Genomic DNA, 21,499 nt, shown 5'->3' on the forward strand with positions numbered 1-21,499 from the left:
TTTTACCATCTTCGTGGGGATGGGGTCACATCTTCCCCATGAATTTGCGAAATGAGGGCGGCAAGCGATGTTCCGCGTGACCCCGCTCCAAGTCAGCACTCCGCAATGCCTCACCGCATGTTAATGACATACTTTTATTAAGATCGGAGAATTTTTTTTGGACCCTTATATCGCGGAAAGTAACAAAGAGAACATATTCATAAACAACTCCAAATTAAAGTCTAAATAACATTTCATAACACAATTCAACAATATCCAACATTTTAAAAATAAACAACAATATCCAAATTTATGTCTAAATACTTTTAGATGATAAAATGAAGTAAAATACTAACTTCCGAAATTGCAGCATACGGATACCACGTCTTCAATCCCATTATATTGATCAACAAATCACATCATCCATATTTGATCCTGAAATGATAAGTAATAAATTTAAATGAATATGTACACAAACATAAACAAACACATAAATTGTGTACGCAAATGAACAAACACAACAAAAGTCCACCAACAAATGAAACCTGCGTTCAGGTTTTTCTGTTTAATTGAATGAGCAAAAGATTTAAACTTTGTTCATGGAACATGTACAAATGTTCAGTCGAACTGTTCAATGGTCGGTTCGTTTACACACCTAAGTGAATTACAATAATGCAAAAAAGGCTGATACTAAACATAATAAGTAGTAAAACATCGCAAATCTCCCCTTGTTACAAATCTCGAACCACATTTTGATATTTAAACAGTTACATCAAACATAATTCGTAAACCATCAAAATTTGGATTCCCTGACATACATGAACACCTAGAAATTAACAATAAACAAATATGAAGAATCAACGTAACGTTTATTCATGAGACTGTGTAATGTTCTAACCCAAATGAAGAAATGATTGAAGAACTTAGAAATTAATATTAATAATAAAAAAATTTGTAGACTATAATCTAATAAATGATAAGATGATCGTGTTGAAAGAAAAGTAAAATAAAATATGAAATACACGCATTAAGGTTACCATGTGTATAGAGTGCCAAGTGCAGTCACCAATCATCATTGGTCAATCTCTTCTTCTTCTTCATCATCACTATCATCATCATCATCATCATCTCTAGATACTCCCCAAGGGCTAAATTGAAAAAAAATAGATTTCACAAACTTTTGTTAGCTATATTAATTACAACAACAACAACAACAACCATACCCAGTAAATCCCACAAATAGCGATGCTACTCATAGGGTCTGGGGAGGGTGGGATGTAGACAGACCTTGCCTCTATCCCTGGGGATAGAGAGGCTGCTTCCAGATGAGACCCCCGGCTCCAAAACGAACAACAAACCAACACATCAAGTCAAAGAATATAGAAAAAAGAAGTCACCTACACCAAGCTAGTGATCAGATTGACACAGTATAATGTAAATCGTGTATAATAGCATAGAACATCATTCAGGCATGTACACAAGAAGTCAAATACCGGTTAAGTCACTTAAAGAATAAGAAAAACTTAAGTCCTAAAATACACCTAAGACCTTCCTGCAATATCCTCTAGAAGTCCTTAACCCTAATCCTACGCCTCCACGAAGTCCTATCTTGGACCATGTCCTCAGAAAGATGCGACTCTAGTAAATCATGCCTAATCTGCTCTTCCCATGTCAGTTTGGGTCGGCCTCTTCCTCTCCTCCCCTCCACAGTAAGAGTTTCCACTACTCTAACAGGTGCTGTCGTTTGCCTCCGCTTCACATGCCCAAACCATCTCAATCTCCCCTCCTTAATCTTATCTGAAATACTAGCCACTCCTAATCTTTCCCTAAAAACCTCATTTTTTATCCGATCCAACCTCGTGTGTCCACACATCCACCTCAGCATCCTCATCTCTGCTACCTCCATCTTGCGCGCTTGTGTCTTCTTGATAGCCCAACAGTCTATTCCATAAAGCATAGCTGGCCTAACTGCTACCCTGTAAAATTTCCCCTTTAGTTTAGTTGGGAACCTCCTATCGCACAATACTCCACTGGCTGCCCTCCATCTACACCAGCCAGCCTGTATGCGATGGGTTACATCACTATCTATGTCACCATCCCTTTGTACAAACGACCCCAAATATTTAAATTTAGTTGCCTGCGGGACCAATTGGTCCTCAATGGTGATTTGGGTGTCATCGTCATCGGCTACACCACTGAAATCACAGTGTAGATACTCGGTCTTAGATCGACTAATCCTTAGGCCCTTGCCCTCTAGAGCTAATCCTTAGGCCCTTGCCCTCTAGAGCTAATCGCCACTACTCAAATCGTTAGCTATATTAATTCAAAGGGTAAATTACTTTTTGAGTCTCTTTGTTTTAGTGGTTTTAACTAGTTGAGTCCAAAAGCAAAAAGTTTAACAACTTGAGTCCCTATAAGCATTTTCTTTAACCATTTGAGTCCTTTTGAGTCCAAATTTTAACCTTTTGAGTCCAATTTTTTGGACTCAAATCGTTATAAAATGAAAAAATTGGACTCAAAACGTTATAAAATAAATGGCTAGGGACTCAGGGCGTTAAACTTTCTGATTTTGGACTCAAGTGGTTAAAACCAGTAAAACACATGGACTTAAAAAGTAATTTACTCTAATTCAAATAAAATTTAGTTTGCTAGCAAATCGCATGCATAATGAAACAAATAGTGAAGTTCTGTATGTGTAATTTTTATATATCTTTCTAAAATATTATATGGAACGTAGGAAAGGTTGTTGTATTGTTTAAAATTTTCTTCCATTGTAATGATATTTAAGAAAATAATAAAAAAATACTGACATTTTTTTTTTAATTTTCTTCCACTGTAATGATATTTAAGAAAATAATAAAAAAAAATACTACTGAAATCAAAAGCAACATCCAAGCAAAATCAAATACTTTAATTATTGGTTTTCTAAATAAGAATTTCACTATTGTTTTTTTCAAAGAACGTGAGACTTATGTAGTAAAAAGGTTAGGAAAACAAAAAAGAATAAAGGAGATAAATCTTACAATGGAGGTTGAATACTTAGATCGGGAATGTGAGAAATTTTATGCCAATCTTCACCCGTGTTTCTTTTACACCTTTTACTTAGATGTTTACATCTTCTTATCTCAAGTTTGTTTAGATCCTTGAAACTCTGAATCTCATCCGGTAGAGAAAGTAATCCATCACAATATTCAAATTTCATTTTTCTGATGCTTGGAAGGTTACACGGTAAAGAAATTAATTTCACACAACCTTTCAATTCTATATCCTCCAGTTTTGGAAGATTATCTGGTAAAGAAATTAATTTCCAACACCCGATGATCTCTAATCTTTGTAAACAAATAAACATATCGTTGTTGTCTACTGACATGTTTATATCGTCATCATGAAAACACTTCAAAGAATGCATGGGCATCAACTGAATAACCCTAAGACTGGGGAATCTCCCAAGTGGTGGAAGACGCTCAGTGTTCTTACACTCACAGAAAACAATTTCAACCAAATTCCTTAAATTGTCCATCCAACTTGGAGAAATGGTCTTTCCCATGTAATTCTCCACTTTCAATATCTCTAAAGATGGATTTGGCTCTAATCCCTCAAGAACCTCTTCTTCCATGTATGGAAACCTTTCTGGTGTACTTTCTTCCCAGTTGATGCACATGTTCGACCATGTTAACGCCAACATCGACAGATTTGTTTTGCATATGAGATTGGCACTCTTGGCCTCACTTAAACCTCCAACATTCTTAAGTCCTTCTATCTTCAACTCCCCCTCAAGAAGATTTAAATCCCCCAGTTCCCTTATTTTGGCCCCTCTCTCCTTACCAACAGGAAATCGTGGAAGCATTCGAAGACTAGTTAGTTTCTCGATTCCAGGTGGCAAATGCCTGAGTGAAAAACAATGATTGATGTCCAAACGTTGAAGGCTAATCATGTCTTTTAGGCCGTCAGGTAAAACTATTATACCCGAGCCTATTAAGGTCAAGTATTTCAGATATCTGAGCTTGCAAATCGATTCAGGCAATTTACGCAATCTTCTACAATAACATAAAATCAACACTTGCAAGTTTCGGAGATACATAATCGACTCCGGTAAAGCTTCAATACTTGACATTGATAAATTCAAGTATCTGAGATGTTTGAGTTTACAGATTGATTCGGGTAATGTCCATAACTTAGTAAAAGCCAGGTGTAATACCCTTACATACACGTGGTTGAAAAGTTGACTAATGAAACCTTCATCCCCCTCCCCAAACATAAATATTGACCTTAACGATGTTAATTTTCCTAAATCCTCAGATGATAAAATTAACTTTTTATCTGGACATGACGAGCTCAAATGAAGCACCTCATTTGGGATTCCATCCTCATTACAAGCAGGCTCTATAACTAGACAATCATGTCTCATTACATGCCGTGCCATGTCATGCACTAGATCATGCATTTTACATCTGTCAATACCATCCAAATATTCGCTACCCTTCTCAACCTGGAAGAGGGATTTCCAAATCAAACAATTAAAAATCTCTTCCCCTATCACATACAAGTTGTCTGTTTCTTCTCTGGGCGGAATGAAACCGTTTGCTACCCACAACAAGATCAGTTCATCTTTTTTTAGTTCATGGCCTTTAGGAAACAAACAAAAATAAGAAAAACATCTCTTTACATGTGGAGTCAAGTTATTATAACTTAACTTTAAAGCAGGCAAGACATTATTTTCTTGTAAGTTCCATATGTTACTGTCTTTCACACGTTGCCAGTCGTTGCTACTACTTTTTGACCACATTAAGCTGCCTAAAGTCTTCACCGCCAAAGGCAGCCCCTTACATTTCACAACTATTTCCCTTCCAATAGGCTCTAGGTTACGTTCGTCATCCCCCACTCTTCCTTGTGCAAATGCATGCTTCTTGAATAATAACCATGACTTCTCTTCTGATAAACATCCCAATTGATGTCGTAGCTCGCCAACCTTAGCCATCATTTGACAAGTTCTCTCCAACCGTGTTGTCATCACAACAATACTTCCTTCTGCCCCACAACTTAATGTTCCACTTAATCTTTCCCACTTTTCCTTTTCGTCCTCTTCAGCCCAAACGTCATCTAGTACAATTAAAAATTTCTTTTCCCTTAACTTGCTTTGAAGGGACTCTTGCAACACATCTAGATGTGGAAGTGTACACTCACGTTTATCTATGGATGTGATGATTCCTTTTATTATCTCTTTAACTTGGAAGTGTTCAGAGACATACACCCAAGATCGTAAGTCGAAATATTGATCAACACTCGTATGATTATAGACTAATTGAGCAAGAGTAGTCTTTCCCATGCCTCCCATACCCCATATACCATACACCCGAATCTCACCATTCTCATACTTTCCTATATCCTTGTTGCATATCGTTCTAGTTACCATCTCCACCTCTTCATCTCTTCCTAAATTTTTTGAAGAATCAAGTATAAGCGAGCTAGTTTCCCTATTAGGCATCTCACCTTCAACTCCCACATCTACATGACTTGTGTCACTATCGGTCAACTTTAAGTCAAATCTCCTGGATGCTATGTCATCCAGTATTGATCTTATGGCTTTAACTTTGTGAGCAGCGACACGAAACTTAAATTTGGAGAATGAGGCTCTTACCTTGTATTTGATGCCTATTTTGATTCCTCTTTCGATGTCTATCTCTTTGTGTAGACCTCGTAGCAAAGCTTCAGTTGAGATATCATCCAGCACATTTTCTACCTTGAACGATGCAGATCTAAGACGCTGAAGCCATAACTCTACAGCCTTTTCCTTGATGTGTTTCTCTTCTGCATCTTCAAGAACAGCCTGGATCTCCTCAAAATCTTTCTTCAGACGCAAAATATCGCCCTTGAACCCCCGAATTAGAGCAAACTCTTTGATGAGTTCAGAAGTGAGTCTCCCTATCACATCCTTCACAAGAGCCGAAACAGCTGCATCTCCCATGATTAATATTAGAACCGATCGTAATTCAAGAAGTGAATGCTTGAAAGCCAAAGCAAGAAAGTGAAGAAGAAAGCCAAAGCAAGAAAGTGAAGAAGCTGGAATGAATTATTGCAATCCAACAGCCATATGTTTCCTATCCACTTCTACCGTGTAGATAAAGCTGAACATGTGGTCTACGTTTTTTTTAAAAAGATCTCTTTTTCTAATATATATATTTTAAATACATACATTGACGGCATGCTACCTGTATGACTTCAAAAAGAAAAAAAATTAGAACGGCAGATTCATTACAAATTGTTTAATGTTTAACAACTTTGTTAATGTTGTGTGAAGATATACCCTTAATGGGCAGGTCGGTTCGGTTTTTCCTTACCAAACCGAATCAAAAGTTATATTAACAATTGCTTTTTGGTTAATCGGATTTCGGTATAGCTTTGGTTACAGGTTTGTTAACTGATGCTATTGATTGATTTATACATGCACATAAAATGGTAAGATCTTATTAGTAATAGTGTCTACATCAGCTACGTCTTCAAAAGGGAGATCGATATGTGTGATAGGAGGACACAATTAAACAAGTAGGTGAACATATATTTTGTAGAAGGGTGTTGCTAAATGTACCCTCTTTTCTACTGAATACACCCCCTCCTTCAACTTTTACATTAATATAATTCAAACCCTTTTGTTTTTCTTTCATTTTTTTAATCTTTAATTATTATTATTACTCGTATTTGTTTTTAAAACGTTATTTTATTTAAAAAGAAACTTTTTTTGATTATTTGAAAAATAATCGTTTTCTTACGTTTTAAACTAAAGCGAGTCATTTTAATTTTGAAATGGATTTTTTTGTTCATAGCGTCTTGAAGGGGGTATGCGAATTCGGTTCGTATAAACATTGATACACAAAAAATTAAATGACGCTTTAAAGCCAGCCAACTTAACTAACGTTTTATTTTCTTTTTACGTCTTATTACTTTTAATAAATAAAAGTTATTAATTATATTAAAAAAACATTTTAATATAATAATACTAATAAAAATAGAAATAGAAAGATGAGAGAACTAAAATACGAAATAAATAAAAAATATAAACGCAACTGTTTTTCTTTTCAAAAAAAAGTTCTAAAACTTTTTTATTGTATAAAAAATATCTTTTTTATTAATTTTAATGACGTTTTATAGAAACATAATAAAATACTAGTAATAGAAAGTGTCTTCAAATTATAGAAACACAATAGTTTTCAAAAATAATATTGGAATTGTTTAGAGTGACGAAAAGGGGGTATGACTAGTAAAAAAGGAGGTACATTTAGCCAACCCCTTTGTAGAAATGTTAAAAATAAAAACCGTCCAATACATTTTAGTAGGACTGGCAAAGCCGACCCACATACCTAGTTTTGGGTTAACATGGGCCATTATTTTAACGTGTTGATTTTAGCCGTACTAAAAAAAAGTAAACCAGATAGAAGCCAGGGACCAACAAACACACAATATACAAGCCTAGTACTTAGAATAAAATGGACTCACAAAATGAAAAAAAGAACACCGCTATATAATTGTGTAATTACAATGTGTGTGACAATAGTAGATCTTTATCACCATCACTATGAGGGGTTCTGGTTGTATTTGCGGGTTAACGGGTCTGGCCCGATCAGAATTCGAAAATTTTACACAAACCTGACCCGACGTGTCAAACACATGAACCTGAACACGACCCGAATATTCACGGGTTGACCCAAACACAACCAACTAAGCTAAACGGGTTCGCGGGTCCAACCTGAAATTGACCCGACCCTTCTAAGTTGGAAAACCTGTGTGTTATACGGGTTGTACAAAGGAAGTGTTAAACAGTTAGTAATGAAGATTCAATTAACGCAGGGACGTTTGGTCGTGAACAATACGTTTAATGAGCTGAAAAGTCGAGCTCGAACTCGCCTCTTAAAATGTTCGAGCCAACTCAAGCCTAATTGAGCAGTCTCGTCATTTTTTTCATTATCATATTCTTTTGTTAATTTTATGCAAGATTCGATAACATAAAAAAACAAATTTTCTTTTTTTTTTCGATATTTTATATGTTATATAGTTAACTAAATTTAAACTGTTAAAGCTTTAACCCTCTCCCATAGTTTTTTTAATAGTGATACATTTAATATTTAATATTAGTTTAACATGCATAAAATAAAATAAATCGAGCTGGTTTACGAGCTCACGATCCAGGGTTGGTCTTCATTACAAATTGAGTCAAGTCGGCTGGTTTACAACCGAGCTCATTTTGAATCGAGTCTTTTTCAAGTGGATTATGAGCAGCGATTTTTTTAACACTCCTAGTCGGGCTTTGGTTTCCGGTGCCTAAGGGGGTGTTTGGCTAAGCTTTTTCACACCTCCTTATAACTTATTGATTTTTACAAAAAAAACTTATAAGGAGAAAAGGTGTTTGGCAAACACAAAATGACTTTTTAAAATGAATTTTTGTATAGGAAGAAAAAGTCAATTTTGAGAAGTCAGGGTACTGTGACTTTTTGAGTTGCTTATAACTTTTCAAAAACAAAACTAACAAATTACCCCATATAATGCCCTACACTTTTTAAAAGAATGTCTCTTTTAGTCATTTTACATGAATAAGCTAAGCCAAACGCTTTTTAAAAAAACAATTTATTGACTTATTAGCTTTTCCCACCTCATAAGCTAATCCAAATACTTTTTTAAAATCTTATTTTCACAATGTCATAAGGGTGTGGGGAACGTCCCCCCCCCCCCCCCCACAAAGCCCGTCCCCCTCCGTCCCACACCGCCCCCTTGGGGCACGTCGCGGCCATTTGAGACGAGGCAAAAGGTGGCCCCCACTTAAATAATGCCGTTAAAAATGGCTATTTAAAAAAAATAATTATTTTAATTATTTTAAAACTATAAATACCCATTCATCTAACCTTTTTATACACAAATTCACCCACACTCTCAAAACAAACCCCTTTACAAAAAATCTTCTCTAAAAAATAGACAATGTCATCTTCTTCTTCATCGGGTTCGACGGATAACAGAGAAGCCGTACAATATTTTATAAACACGATGGTAAACGCGACACAACTAATTCTGGAAGAAGCGGAGGAGGAGGTTTTGTCACAACCACGAAACAGGAACCCGGCCGTCAGCCGAGACCGAGAAGGTCAGTTATATTTTAATTTTTATATTTTATAGCGTTGCATTATTTTTCTAAGTTATATATGTGTTACTATATATTACTTGCCACATCGTATAGGTACTCACGAAAGATTAGTCGCCGATTACTTTGTTGACGAACCGTTGTACTCGGAGACTATTTTTAGAGCCATTTCCGAATGAGTCGTCGACTGTTCTTACGTATAACCGATGATTTAGCCTCTTATGACCCTTTTTTTACATTGCGATACGATGCTAGAGGCAAAAGGGGCTTCACCACCTTATAGAAATGCACTGCGGCGATTCGTCAACTAGCTTATGGGACAGCAGCCGATGCTTGGGACGAATACTTAAAGATGTCAGAAAGAACTGCTAGAGAATGTCTATACAAGTTTTGCAAATTTGTGGTGAGGCTCTACAGCAAAAAATATTTGCGAAAACCGAGTTACAATGAGGTACAACAATTGTATCAACACCACAAAGCAAGACACGGTTTTCCAGGAATACTCGGGAGCATTGATTGCATGCATTGGCCATGGCGGAATTGTCCTACCGCATGGCGAGGAATGTATACGCGAGGCGATCAAGGACATCCAACAATAATTCTAGAAGTTGTGCGTCTCAAGACCTATGGATTTGACATGCTTTCTTTGGGATTCCTGGTTCGAATAACGACGTCAACGTTTTACAAAATTCCAAGGTTTTTGACAATGTTATAAAAGAGACCGGTCCTGGTACGAGGTTTACGGTTTCAGGAGTGTAGTACAGACGCGGGTATTATCTTGCCGATGGAATATACCCACCGTACTCTACAATTGTTAAAACTACTAGGCATCCGCAAGATGAAAAAAGAAAGAAATTTGCCAAGTTTCAAGTAGCGGCGAGAAAAGATATTGAACGGTGTTTTGGTGTTCTCCAACAAAGATGACATATTATTGAAAACCCAGCACTCGCTTTTATACCAAAAAAGTTGCGATACTGTATGTATGCTTGTATTTTGTTGCATAACATGATCTTCGAAGACGAAGGCCATGCAATTTGTGAGTATGACAAGAATGCGGTGGAGCAGAATAATTTTCCGGTTAGCGAGGAACAACAAATTTTAAACAAGTTCTCGTTACATAACGATTTCAACACATGCCAATCTTCAATAAAACTTCATCGAACACATTTGGAATCTCGAAGAAAACAACGAGTAGTTTTTTATTTATTTGTGTTGTATTTTTTTTAAATGTTCAGGCTTTTTTTTAAATGTAACTTTAGGTTTTTTTTAAATGTAACTTTAGATTTTTATTTAAATATAACTTTTTTATTTTTATTTACTTTGTTTTAAATATTTAACTAAATTAAAAAAAAATAAGAAAAGGGGGGAGGACTATCCTCCACACCCTTGGATAGTCCTCAAAGGGATGATCCTACCCATGGTGATGTTGCGCCTACGTAACGTGACGGGTAGTCCTCAAAGGGACTAAGAAAACCACACCTCATGGTGTTAGCCAAACAAGTCTTTAAGGGTAGAACTGTTAGCGGAAGCCGTTATCATCATCGTTGTCGTATTCCCGTTTATGACTCTGTACGTGTTTGTACAGAGAGTATACAACGAACTCTTGTAAATGGATATTAAATTGAATATCTTGGTGGTCGGCAAAGATTGCCGGCAACCATTATTTATACATAATAGAAGACGGTTAAGTGGCAGTTAAGTATGGCGGGAACAACCGTCATGTGAAACGGTGTTTAACCAACCTACATGTCTCTCCGCTTATATTGTAATACATACATATAATCCTAAGTTAATTAACATAATAATACATAACATATAACACTAATTAAGTTTAGGGTAAATTACTTTTTGAATCCCCGTGTTTTAGTGGTTTTAACCACTTGAGTCCAAATTCAAAATGTTTAACGCCCTAAGTCCCTATAACCATTTTTCTTAACCATTTGAGTCCAAATTTTTAACACAGTTAGAATTCTGTTGTTAAGTTTTGCTAAATGACCAAATTACCCCTAAAATTAAAAAATAAAAAAAAACTGTTATAAACAAGCCTAATAGCAAGAAGATGAGAAAAGATAATGGGAGAGAAAGAGATGTTTTTTTATTGATAGTGTATTCATACAATAAATACTATGGAATATATATAGGGTAAAGAAACTTGGAGAATAAGACTATTCTATTTTAGGCGTTGATAACCACAATATCAATATATTTATAATACTCCCCCTTGGTTATCAACTTTATACGCTTGGAGATGCTGCCTCGTTAAAAACCTTGCTAGGAAAACCCAGTGGGACAAAACCTCAGCTAAGGGAAAAAGAGTGCAGTGCGTATTGTCTCCCCCTGATACGTCTGGATCGGGTAGGTTGCCTCATTAAAAACCTTACTAAGAAAACCCATTGGGATAAAACTTAGTTAAGGGAAAAAGAGTGCAACTTAAATAAATCTCCCCCTCATTATAATATGTATCCTTTAAGTAAAGTGTGTCCATCATCCTCGAAAGTTGCTCAAAACTTTTGTAGAATGATTTGTCGTTTGATGCCTTGAAGTGCAATCCTTTATCTTGAGTAATGTTGTAAAATCTTCTAGTGATACTTCTAGTGCTTCCTCTTGCGAACAAATACCATAAGATCCAAGACTATTTGTGTTACATTCTTTATATCTACAAGACTAATAGAACTAACTTTCATCGGTTAGTAAAATATAATCAAATATCGTTTATACTTGAAATATTTCTTTGAACTTATTCCAATGTCTCTTCGCTTGACAAAGGTTATATCATGACAATAAGCTCAAGTGAAAGATGTTATAACCATACATAGCTAGCAAAGCATATTAATGCACATATGCATTTAACGATGGTATTTCTAGAATGAGAATCTCTACTTCGGTAGGAGATGATAATATGCATTTCTTATAACAAGTATGATTACAAATATACTCGAACTGCAAGTCGAGTATAATTAGACTGTGCTAGGGTTATTAAAAAAATCCCCCTTCAAAAGCTCGCCAGTTTATCTTGATGATGCTCAGACATCATCACTGTAAATTGCGATTATAGTGAACTTTTAAAAAAGAACATTTGATATAGATAAACAATATTATCAAACTTATATTGCTCTTTATCAGAATATATCATGAGTTGTACAACACTCAACTTGACTATTTTAGTTCATACTATCTTTAACTTTATAAAGATACATTCTTGAGGACTTGAAATCAATGCTTCAGGCATTTGCAATCATATACATACTTCTTTCAACTTTGAAAAACAATGTATGTGCATTCACTCTTTAGGAGTTCTATTACATATACCTCCTTATTGATTTCTATATCATATGCAAGGATGTCATGAATATTTAATCCATATTGTACCATGCTTATACATTGTACATTAAGATTCCATAATAACCAGGCACACGTTTTTATGTATAGTTATTGGTGCACAAGAGTTACATCCTTAAGATGTTTCAACTAACCTTATAAGCACTTAAATGCTTTACGATACTCATCAGGAGTTCCAATTATATTCAACGTATTCAAATATGAATTTGTATACAACGACCATTTCGTTGTCGAGAACTCATTTTACATGATTTTTGATAATGCAAATCCTTGAGGGACTTTCATGTAAACTTTTAGTATCAATTGATACATGACATTCATAAGACGCATATCAATTCTCTCTTTATATTACCAGACTAATAAAATATTGGAAAGTCATTACATCCACCACTAGAGAATGTGTCTCATTATAATCAATCATGGGTTTTTGCAAAAATCCTTGTGCACCATATTTGCCTTATCTCATTTAATTTGATTTTCACATGATAAAAGCCCCATTAATATCCAACATACTTTACAAATTCAGTTGTATGGACTGTTGGTCTGAAAACTTTCCATTTCATTAGAGAATTTAAATCTGCCATACTTTGCGTCTTTCCATTTTGGCCAATCATTTATGTATTTTCATTCATAGGCAGATCTTAATTTTTGATCCTCGTCATTTCATCATTTCAAGCGCTATATTATATACAAAAGTATAACGACGTCGATTTTATTTCGATTCCATACATATCTTAGACATGATACAACTTATCGGTATCTCTTTAGTTTCAGGTACCTGAGGTTCTTCTTGAACCATCATGTCTACCGTCTCTTCAGGAGACCATTTTAATATAACCCCGACTTGACCATCTTAATTAGTTGCTCCAACTTTCGAGGAATTTTATTATTGGAATCGACTAGTCTACCACGCTTCAGACGTGCAATAGACTCATTACAAACATGTGGTTGTCCTTCTAGGACACTCATCTTAATTAGAGCATTAGCAGTTGGTATGTGTGACATAATCACCTTTTTAAGGTCAGTGAATGTGTCTGGTAATAGATTCTCTAATCTTTGTGAATGAATTATCCTTTGAACTTCAGGTTCACATTGTATAGTACAAGGATGAATGACAATTCATTCTAACTCATTTCTATTTCTAACTGCCTTTTATTTCTCCCCCTGATGTTGAGAATGTTAATCCATTGAGATAGATATCAAATAATTGACCAATAAATAAATCTCTTGTTAAAGCATCTATTCGTCAACATATATTCTCATCCACATTCCAAGTCTTATCTTTGTGCGTCGTGGTGGATCAATTTCAATATATATCGCACAACTAAATTCTTTAATGGGATATTTTTGGTTCCTGACCAAAAACCAACTATATGGGGAGAAAGTATTATAACTTGTTGGCTTGATGTGAATTAATGTTTCATGTGAAAGAACATGTTCATAACACATGAACTTCTACTCTCATTATCATTTGTTTTGCAACCAATCATATATTCGATGATCCTTCAATAGAAACACGTATTCCAATTATCATCAATATAACTTGGGAATCAAATTCACCGTCAAAACCAAAATAAATATGCCAATCTAGAATAATATGTTTGACTTCACATTAACTAAGCCATAATCACACAAACTTCAGGTTGTGGATTTGATAACCAATTAGACGATGCATCGATTTAAAACACTAAATGGTATCATTTTGGCATATTCATATCCTTTAATCATTTTTGGAATGTTAGGGATTCACACCCTAACTTAGTTGGTAATCAACTTCACTTGAGAGCAAACATTGCATGCACTTATCAGGAAGAATCTTCAGGTTCTTCAATAGATTTCACATCATTAATGACTCGGTGTGGTCTAACCGGTCATGCCAACGAACTAAATGATCCATAAACTTGTGGTTTATGACCATATATGTATTACTTGCACATATGTAATACAAAACATAAGATACGAGAGAATGTATTATAACTTCAAAGTTCAAACCATCATGTTCTATAATCACTCTAGTTTTCCATTTTTGGTGGTCCATCTTGTTATTAACATGACCATCATTACAATTCTAAATGGTCGATCTAATCATTACAACTTTTTTAATTATGTCCATGATCACTACCTTCAATGACCAATATATGATCACATTCACTTTAGGGATGGAGTAGAATCAAAAGAAACTACATAGCTTTTCATTCTTTATGCGATCACACAAATATAAAATCATTTCAAACTTTTCATACTGTTGTAATGGTATTTGCTATTTCAGGAACATATATCACGTGTGAGTAATGAAAAATCTTCATCTAGTTTTCCCCTGTAAATAATCTTCTCTTCACATATAGATTAAGAAGTAGATACATGACCAAGTTATGTGAGATTTATCAGTCATACATCTTATGACCCTTTATGACTAGATACTGAGATTTAGAGGATATGACACTCAGGTGTCATATCTAAACATATTATACTTTTCATGCGAGTGCTAATAAAACATTTAACTTTGGCCTTTAAATTTTCTTATCCAATAAGATCGATATAAATATTATAAAGAATATAACTGCAATAGTGATAATCTTTCAATAAAAACCATTATACATCATTCTCTCTATTATCAATAGCAAGTACGTAACTTTCAAAATATTGTTTGTTCCATAACGAACAAAATTATATGACGAAAGAACCCTGAAATCATTCATCTTGAATCGTATATTACAGTTATAGAACCAAACAAATATTTATAAAGATAAGAAAATCAGCATATAATATGTAAAGATATGAAAATCAACATATGATTTTTAACTACTAATTTATAGCAATAATTTATCATCACTGGAATGTTTCATGTATTCATATATAATGCAATATATTTTATTGAAGTTCAAATATCAACACATATATGATACATACAAATAGAAGGTAATAAAACCAATTAAATTAAAGACTATACATGTGATTTTCAATATTCAGTTTTGGTTTTCTTAATTTCGAAATAAGCATATCCTATATCGTACAAAAGATCATAGATTTAAAATCTTTTATCGAATTCATTCCTCAAATATTATTTTTCCGGATATTCATATCTAAAACAAGTCATTCGATTTTCCAGGAGAATAACATATTCAAATCTTAACTCTTATATGATGTTTAAATACAAAGATAACATCCACTAATCTAAAAACATCATATGTAAAAGATGATAATCAATTAATAGCAACAGAATGATTTGAATTCATATTTTATAAACCCAAAAGATTAACTAAGAATGATATGATTTTCACTAATCCAATCAAAGAATCCACCATATAACAACATAACCTAGTTCTTTTGATAAGAAAAGAGAATTAAATTAAAATAACTCAATAAAAGTAATCCAAAATATGTCTTCTTTTATCTTATTAAACATTCGAGAAAGATATTTTAGAAAAGTTTAACCACTTTATTATCATTATAATATTTATGAGATTTCCACACGGTTTAAATCCAATGTTTATTTGAAACAAAAATAACATAATTATATCATTAAATAAACTTTTTTTTTAAATATACTCACGATATTTAAACAAGTAAGTTATTCATTAAAAGAATAATAAAATATATTCATAATCAACAAATTGTATCAAATCAAAAGCATATTCTATGTATTACTCTACCAATATTTTATTTATCATTATAATCAACAATAGATCATGAAGTATCATATTAAAAAAATCAATCAATAAAAAGTGTCGTATTAAAATAATATTTTTTATCAATTTCCATAGCCATGAATCACACAAAAAAAATCATGGACCAAATTTCAACTGAGATTTAGTTATAACAAGATTTGCCGCTTATTTAAAATCTCAACATCGTTCAATTGTTAATTTAAAAGAAATATCTATGACCCTATTTTGAATTTTATTTGTAAGATCGATAACAATAAATTACAAGGTGATTAGAGTGTAACTCTGAGCAACCTAAAAATATATTCTAAATAATCTAATACTAGGTTAGAACCCCGTGTATTACACGGGTTAAATAAATGTAATTTTATATACTAAATAATAAAAACTTATATCTTTATGAACCTTGTATATTGTATGGGTTAAATATATGTAATTTTATATATCAAATAATAAAAAAGTTATATCTTTAAAAACCATGTGTATTACACAGATTAAATACCCGACTCAATAGTAGTTTTGCATCAAACTTTGGACATAAGGCACATAACACTTAGCAATCGAGACAAAGACCATGTATTTTTTAAAATTTAAAAAAAAATTATATCTCTAAGAACCTCATGTATTGTACTGAATAAATGTAATTTTATATACCAAATAATAAAACCCGTGTATTATACGGGTTGAATAAATCTAATTATATATACTAAATAATAAAAAAAGTTATATCTTTAAAAACACTGTGCATTACACGGGTTAAATAAATGTAATTTTGTAACCTTGTATATTACACGGGTTAGATAAATGTAATTTTATAAACTAAATAATAAAAAAAATTATATCTTTATAAACCCCACGTATTATACGGGTTGAATAAATCTAATTATATATAGCAAATCATCATCATCATCATACTCACTAATTTCATCAACTTTTCCATTGGAACGTTTTGAATGTTAATATAGCCGTTATTATTTCCCTTGGGGTCATTTTTTACCTTCATTTTTTTATTTTTTATTTTACACTTTTGCCCCCAATATGGCAATATGTTAGTATAAATATGTATTGGGAATTTGGTATGTTTTCGTTACGTTAAAGAAAGCTCTCAAATGGTTTCATCAAATGCATATATTTTTTTTTGGTTGTGGTCCATCTTCAAATTGTACGGTGGTTCATATGATGGCTAAAAAAATCCGGAAATTCGGTGCAACTTTGATTTATGTGGAATGGCTTCACCACCTGATTTACATTAAATATTTTTTAACTATTAACTATTTTTTAAATAAGATTGATTATAGAAGATTTACTAAACTTATTTTATTAATAAATAAATAGCTTCGAATATTTAATGTTTAATCCTTATTATAAGATATGAGATAAGGGTAAACTAACTAAAAAGTGTCAATTTGGTAAATAATAATATTAAGTATGAAAAGATAGGAAATTACAAATGTAGACATCTTCAATGAATGACATGTGTCCAAAATCAGGTTTCTTTTATTATATAGTATAGATGCTTGGTCATCACTTATATATTATCGTGTTCAATGTAAATCAACTTATATCTAGTTTAAATCATTTATTTATTTATTGTTATGATTTCTAACGCAAAACATCAATTTGCAAAACAAAAAAAAAAATATTTAAGATGATGCATAATAATTACCTTGTATTGGTACGTACAAAATAGCCACATATATTGAGATGATCCAGCAACTTCTGGTATATAAGATGTGCATCCTCTTACGAACCATAAAGAGGATTAAAGTTTTGGTTGGAGTACTTCGTGCTGATAACGTGTTATAAACAAGCCTAATAGCAAGAAGATGAGAAAAGATAATGGGAGAGAAAGAGATGTTTTTTATTGATAGTGTATTCATACAATAAATACTATGGAATGTAAAGAAACTTGGAGAATAAGACTATTCTATTTTAGGCGTTGATAACCACAATATCAATATATTTATAATAAAAACTAATTTATTTAGATTTTTCTCTCTCTCTTTATCTCTATCTCTCTCAAAAACTCTGCAACTTTCTCTCAATTTTTTTTCTCTCTGAGACTACATGGTATGGTGATGGACCATCCTTGGAGGATGATCCACCACGTAGGCGCCACATCATAGTCCTCCCAAGGATGGATCATCCTCCAAAACTAGGGGGCATGGGAGGATGGTCCTAGTCATCATCCTCCACCACTTTTATATTTTTTTTTTTAAATCTCCATCTTTTTTTAAACATTTAACAAATAAAGTAATAAAATATTTTAATTAATATTATAAAACATTACATAAACATAAAAAAAAAAATTAAACTTAAAAAAAATAAACTAAAAAAAACATAAACTTAAAAACCTAAAGTTAAAAAAAAAAACGTAAAAATATCCTAACATACTAAAATAAGCTACTAGTCGTCGTCTTCCATGTGGTGGGCGGGTTCGTTTTCAGCGTTGTTCCAAATATGCTCCACCAAGTCCGCTTGTAGGTTGTGATGTGTGTACTCGTTACGTAGAGCGAAGGCGTTCAAATCTTGTTCTTGCTCACTAACTGGAACAGAATTTCCAGTAGACGCGTTTTCGTCGTAATCACATATCGCTCTCCCTTCGTCTTCAATGATCATGTTATGAAGGATGATACAAGCGTACATAATGTGTCGTAACCTCCTTGGTGTTTGCGAACGTGTTGGAATAGAAATGATGTGCCATTTTTTTTGTAGAACACCAAAAGCCCGTTCAATATCTTTTCTTGCGCCCTCCTGAAACTTTGCAAATTTTTTCCTTTTGTCGTCGGTCGGGTGCGGGACAGTTTTAACAATTGTCGAGTACGTTGGGTATATCCCATCGGCTAGGTAGTAACCTCGCCTGTACTCCACACCTGAAACCGTAAAGCTTGTGTCTGGACCTGTACCCGCCACTACATCATCAAAAATCTGTGACTGGTATATGATGTTGAGGTCGTTGAGTGAACCAGGTAGACCAAAAAAAGCATGCCATATCCAGAGATCCTGTGACGCAACAGCCTCTAGAATGATAGTCGGATGTCCCTGATCTCCCCTAGTATACTGACCTTGCCATGCAACCGGGCAGTTCTGCCACTGCCAGTGCATGCAATCAATGCTCCCGAGCATTCCTGGGAAACCATGTCTCTGTTCGTGGGCTTGATATAATTTTTGAACGTCGTTTACGTTCGGTTTCCGCAGGTATCGCTTGCTATACAATTTGACAACCCATTGGCAAAACTTGTATAAACATCGACGTGCGGTTCTTTCAGACATCCTAATGTACTCGTCTAATGCATCTGGTGCGTAACCGTACGCAAGTTGGCGAATGGCCGACGTACATTTTTGTAAATTGCTGAAACCCCTTTGACCCCTAGCATCGTTTCGCAATGTAAAAAACGGATCAGACTGGGCCATGTCGCCTGCAATACGTAAGAACAGTCGACGACTCATGCGGAAACGACGTCGAAAAATCTCGGCTGGGTACACGGGTTCGTCGGCAAAATAATCGGCTACTAGTTTATCGTGGCCGGCTATAAATTTAGAACAAAACAAAAATGAAATTAATTAAAACATACATTTTAAAATCTATATAAAAAAAACATACATTTTAAAATCTATATAAAAAAAACATACATTTTAAAACATACAAAAAAAATTAAAATACCTTCTTGGTCTCGATTATATTTTGCTCGTCTGGTTAGCGGTTGGGACGACCCTTCAGCGGCCGACATGAACACTTGAGCCGCGTTCATAATCATGTTGTGCATAATAACATCCTCTTCCGAAGATGATGAATACCACTCGGACGAAGACGATGAAGACATTGATGAAATTGAGGAAATTGAAGAAACGGGTGAAGCCATGATATTTTTTTAGCGAGAAATGGTGTGGAAGCGGGTAAAAAATGATGCAAAATATGAAGACTTTTTATAAAAAGAGATGAGTGGTTTATAAAATGTGAGAGAGATGGGGTGGTATTGGGTGAAAAGTGGTGAAAAAAGGGGTTAAGGGTGTGAGTATTTATAAAAATGGTATTGAAATGGGTGTTTATTTGAAAAGTAGCCGTTAGTTTTTTTTTTTTTTTTATTAATATTCAAACGGTCATATGGGGGGCCCACATCTTTTTGCTTCGTCGAGAACGTCCGAAAAGGGACGGAGAGGACGGCGACGTATGGGGGCGGCACGGTGTTTGGACCGTCGCCGACCCGCGACGGGCCGGGGCCGACCCCCATACCGTATAGCCTGATCATCGTCCTCTTCAATGGAAGAATCATTCATCTTATCATCCACCTGATTAAATTCCTTTACGACACTACCAATCGATCTCCTAGCCAGTGAAATATCATGTATCTTCTCTGAAATCAACTCAGATCTCATGTGTTCTTCTTTCGGTTGAGTAACCGATTCAGATATAATCACTGGTTGCGTAACAGATTCCGATTTAATCTCCGGCTGATGATACCTGTGCGCACAGGGAACAGAGATCCGGTGAGCCAGAGATCTCCCATCGTGTACGGTCGTCGGAGCAACCAGATCTAAAACCTGCAGAAACCCTTTTGCCACTAGTAACACCTGCTCAAAATCTCCTCGTTTGGCTTCCAGGTGCTCTGTAAATGTTGTTCAGTCTAGGGCATAGGTCGGGTTGAAGGATAAGGGGGTTTTGTTCACTCTAGGGCATGGGTCGGGTTGAAGGATAGAGGGGTTTTGTACTGTGATAATTTCTGCTGCTACTTTTTGTGTTTGTGTAAATAGAGGGGTTTTGTACTGATAAGGGGGTTTCAGTTTCTGCTATGAGTTCTCAATCTAATAGTGATGGTGTTGATGAGAAACCTGTGAAGTTGAGCAGGAGAAACAGGGGTTCTGTGGGTAGTGGTCAAAGGTGATGGCGTTGATGATGGGGGTTTATGATTGTGGCGGTTGGTGGTGGCGTTGATGGTACGGGTGGTGGCTGATATTGGTGATGGCGGCGGTTGTGGTGGCTAGTGCGGTGGTGGTGGTGGTAGTGTTGTGTGGTTAAGGCGAAGAGAAAGAAACAGAGGTTTATTGCCACTATTCGATTATCAAGAATTCGAATTCGATTCAATTCAAATTTGAGTCCAGTAAATCAAATACAAATTGAATACGAATTTTAAATTTGATTCAAAATTCAAGTTCGAATTCAAATTTTACATATTTATTTATTATAATCATATATAATACACATATAACTTAAATTTGGGCTATAGTATAAACTAATCTATAAATTTAATATTTTAAATGAATTTGAATCAAAAAAGAGTTTATCCGAATTCGATTCGAATTTTTAACTGAAGACGAATTGTTTTCGAATTGAAGTTTTAATCCGAATACGAATTCGAATCAAATTGACCTGCTTTTAATCGAATTTGAATTA

General features: G+C 34.3%; 1 protein-coding gene across 2 annotated transcripts; it reads right to left on the bottom strand.

Moving 5' to 3' along the window:
- Nucleotides 1-214: 214 nt before the first annotated feature.
- On the bottom strand, nt 215-6,096 carry LOC110886607 (disease resistance protein RGA2). Of its 2 annotated transcripts, none has more exons than XM_022134420.2 (3): nt 3,003-6,096; nt 1,017-1,127; nt 215-414 (listed from the first exon to the last, which is right to left on the bottom strand). In XM_022134420.2, the coding sequence occupies exons 1-2, from the start codon at nt 5,942-5,944 to the stop codon at nt 1,052-1,054; spliced, it is 3,018 nt and encodes a 1,005-aa protein (XP_021990112.1). In that variant the 5' UTR covers nt 5,945-6,096; the 3' UTR covers nt 215-414; nt 1,017-1,051. The 2 variants fall into 2 exon arrangements, with proteins under 2 accessions (XP_021990112.1, XP_021990113.1); XM_022134421.2 differs by lacking the exon at nt 215-414 and adding an exon at nt 436-805.
- Between the last annotated feature and the right edge of the window lie 15,403 nt (nt 6,097-21,499).

Source organism: Helianthus annuus, chromosome 1, assembly GCF_002127325.2.
Source record: "Helianthus annuus cultivar XRQ/B chromosome 1, HanXRQr2.0-SUNRISE, whole genome shotgun sequence".
Classification (NCBI taxonomy): domain Eukaryota; kingdom Viridiplantae; phylum Streptophyta; class Magnoliopsida; order Asterales; family Asteraceae; genus Helianthus; species Helianthus annuus.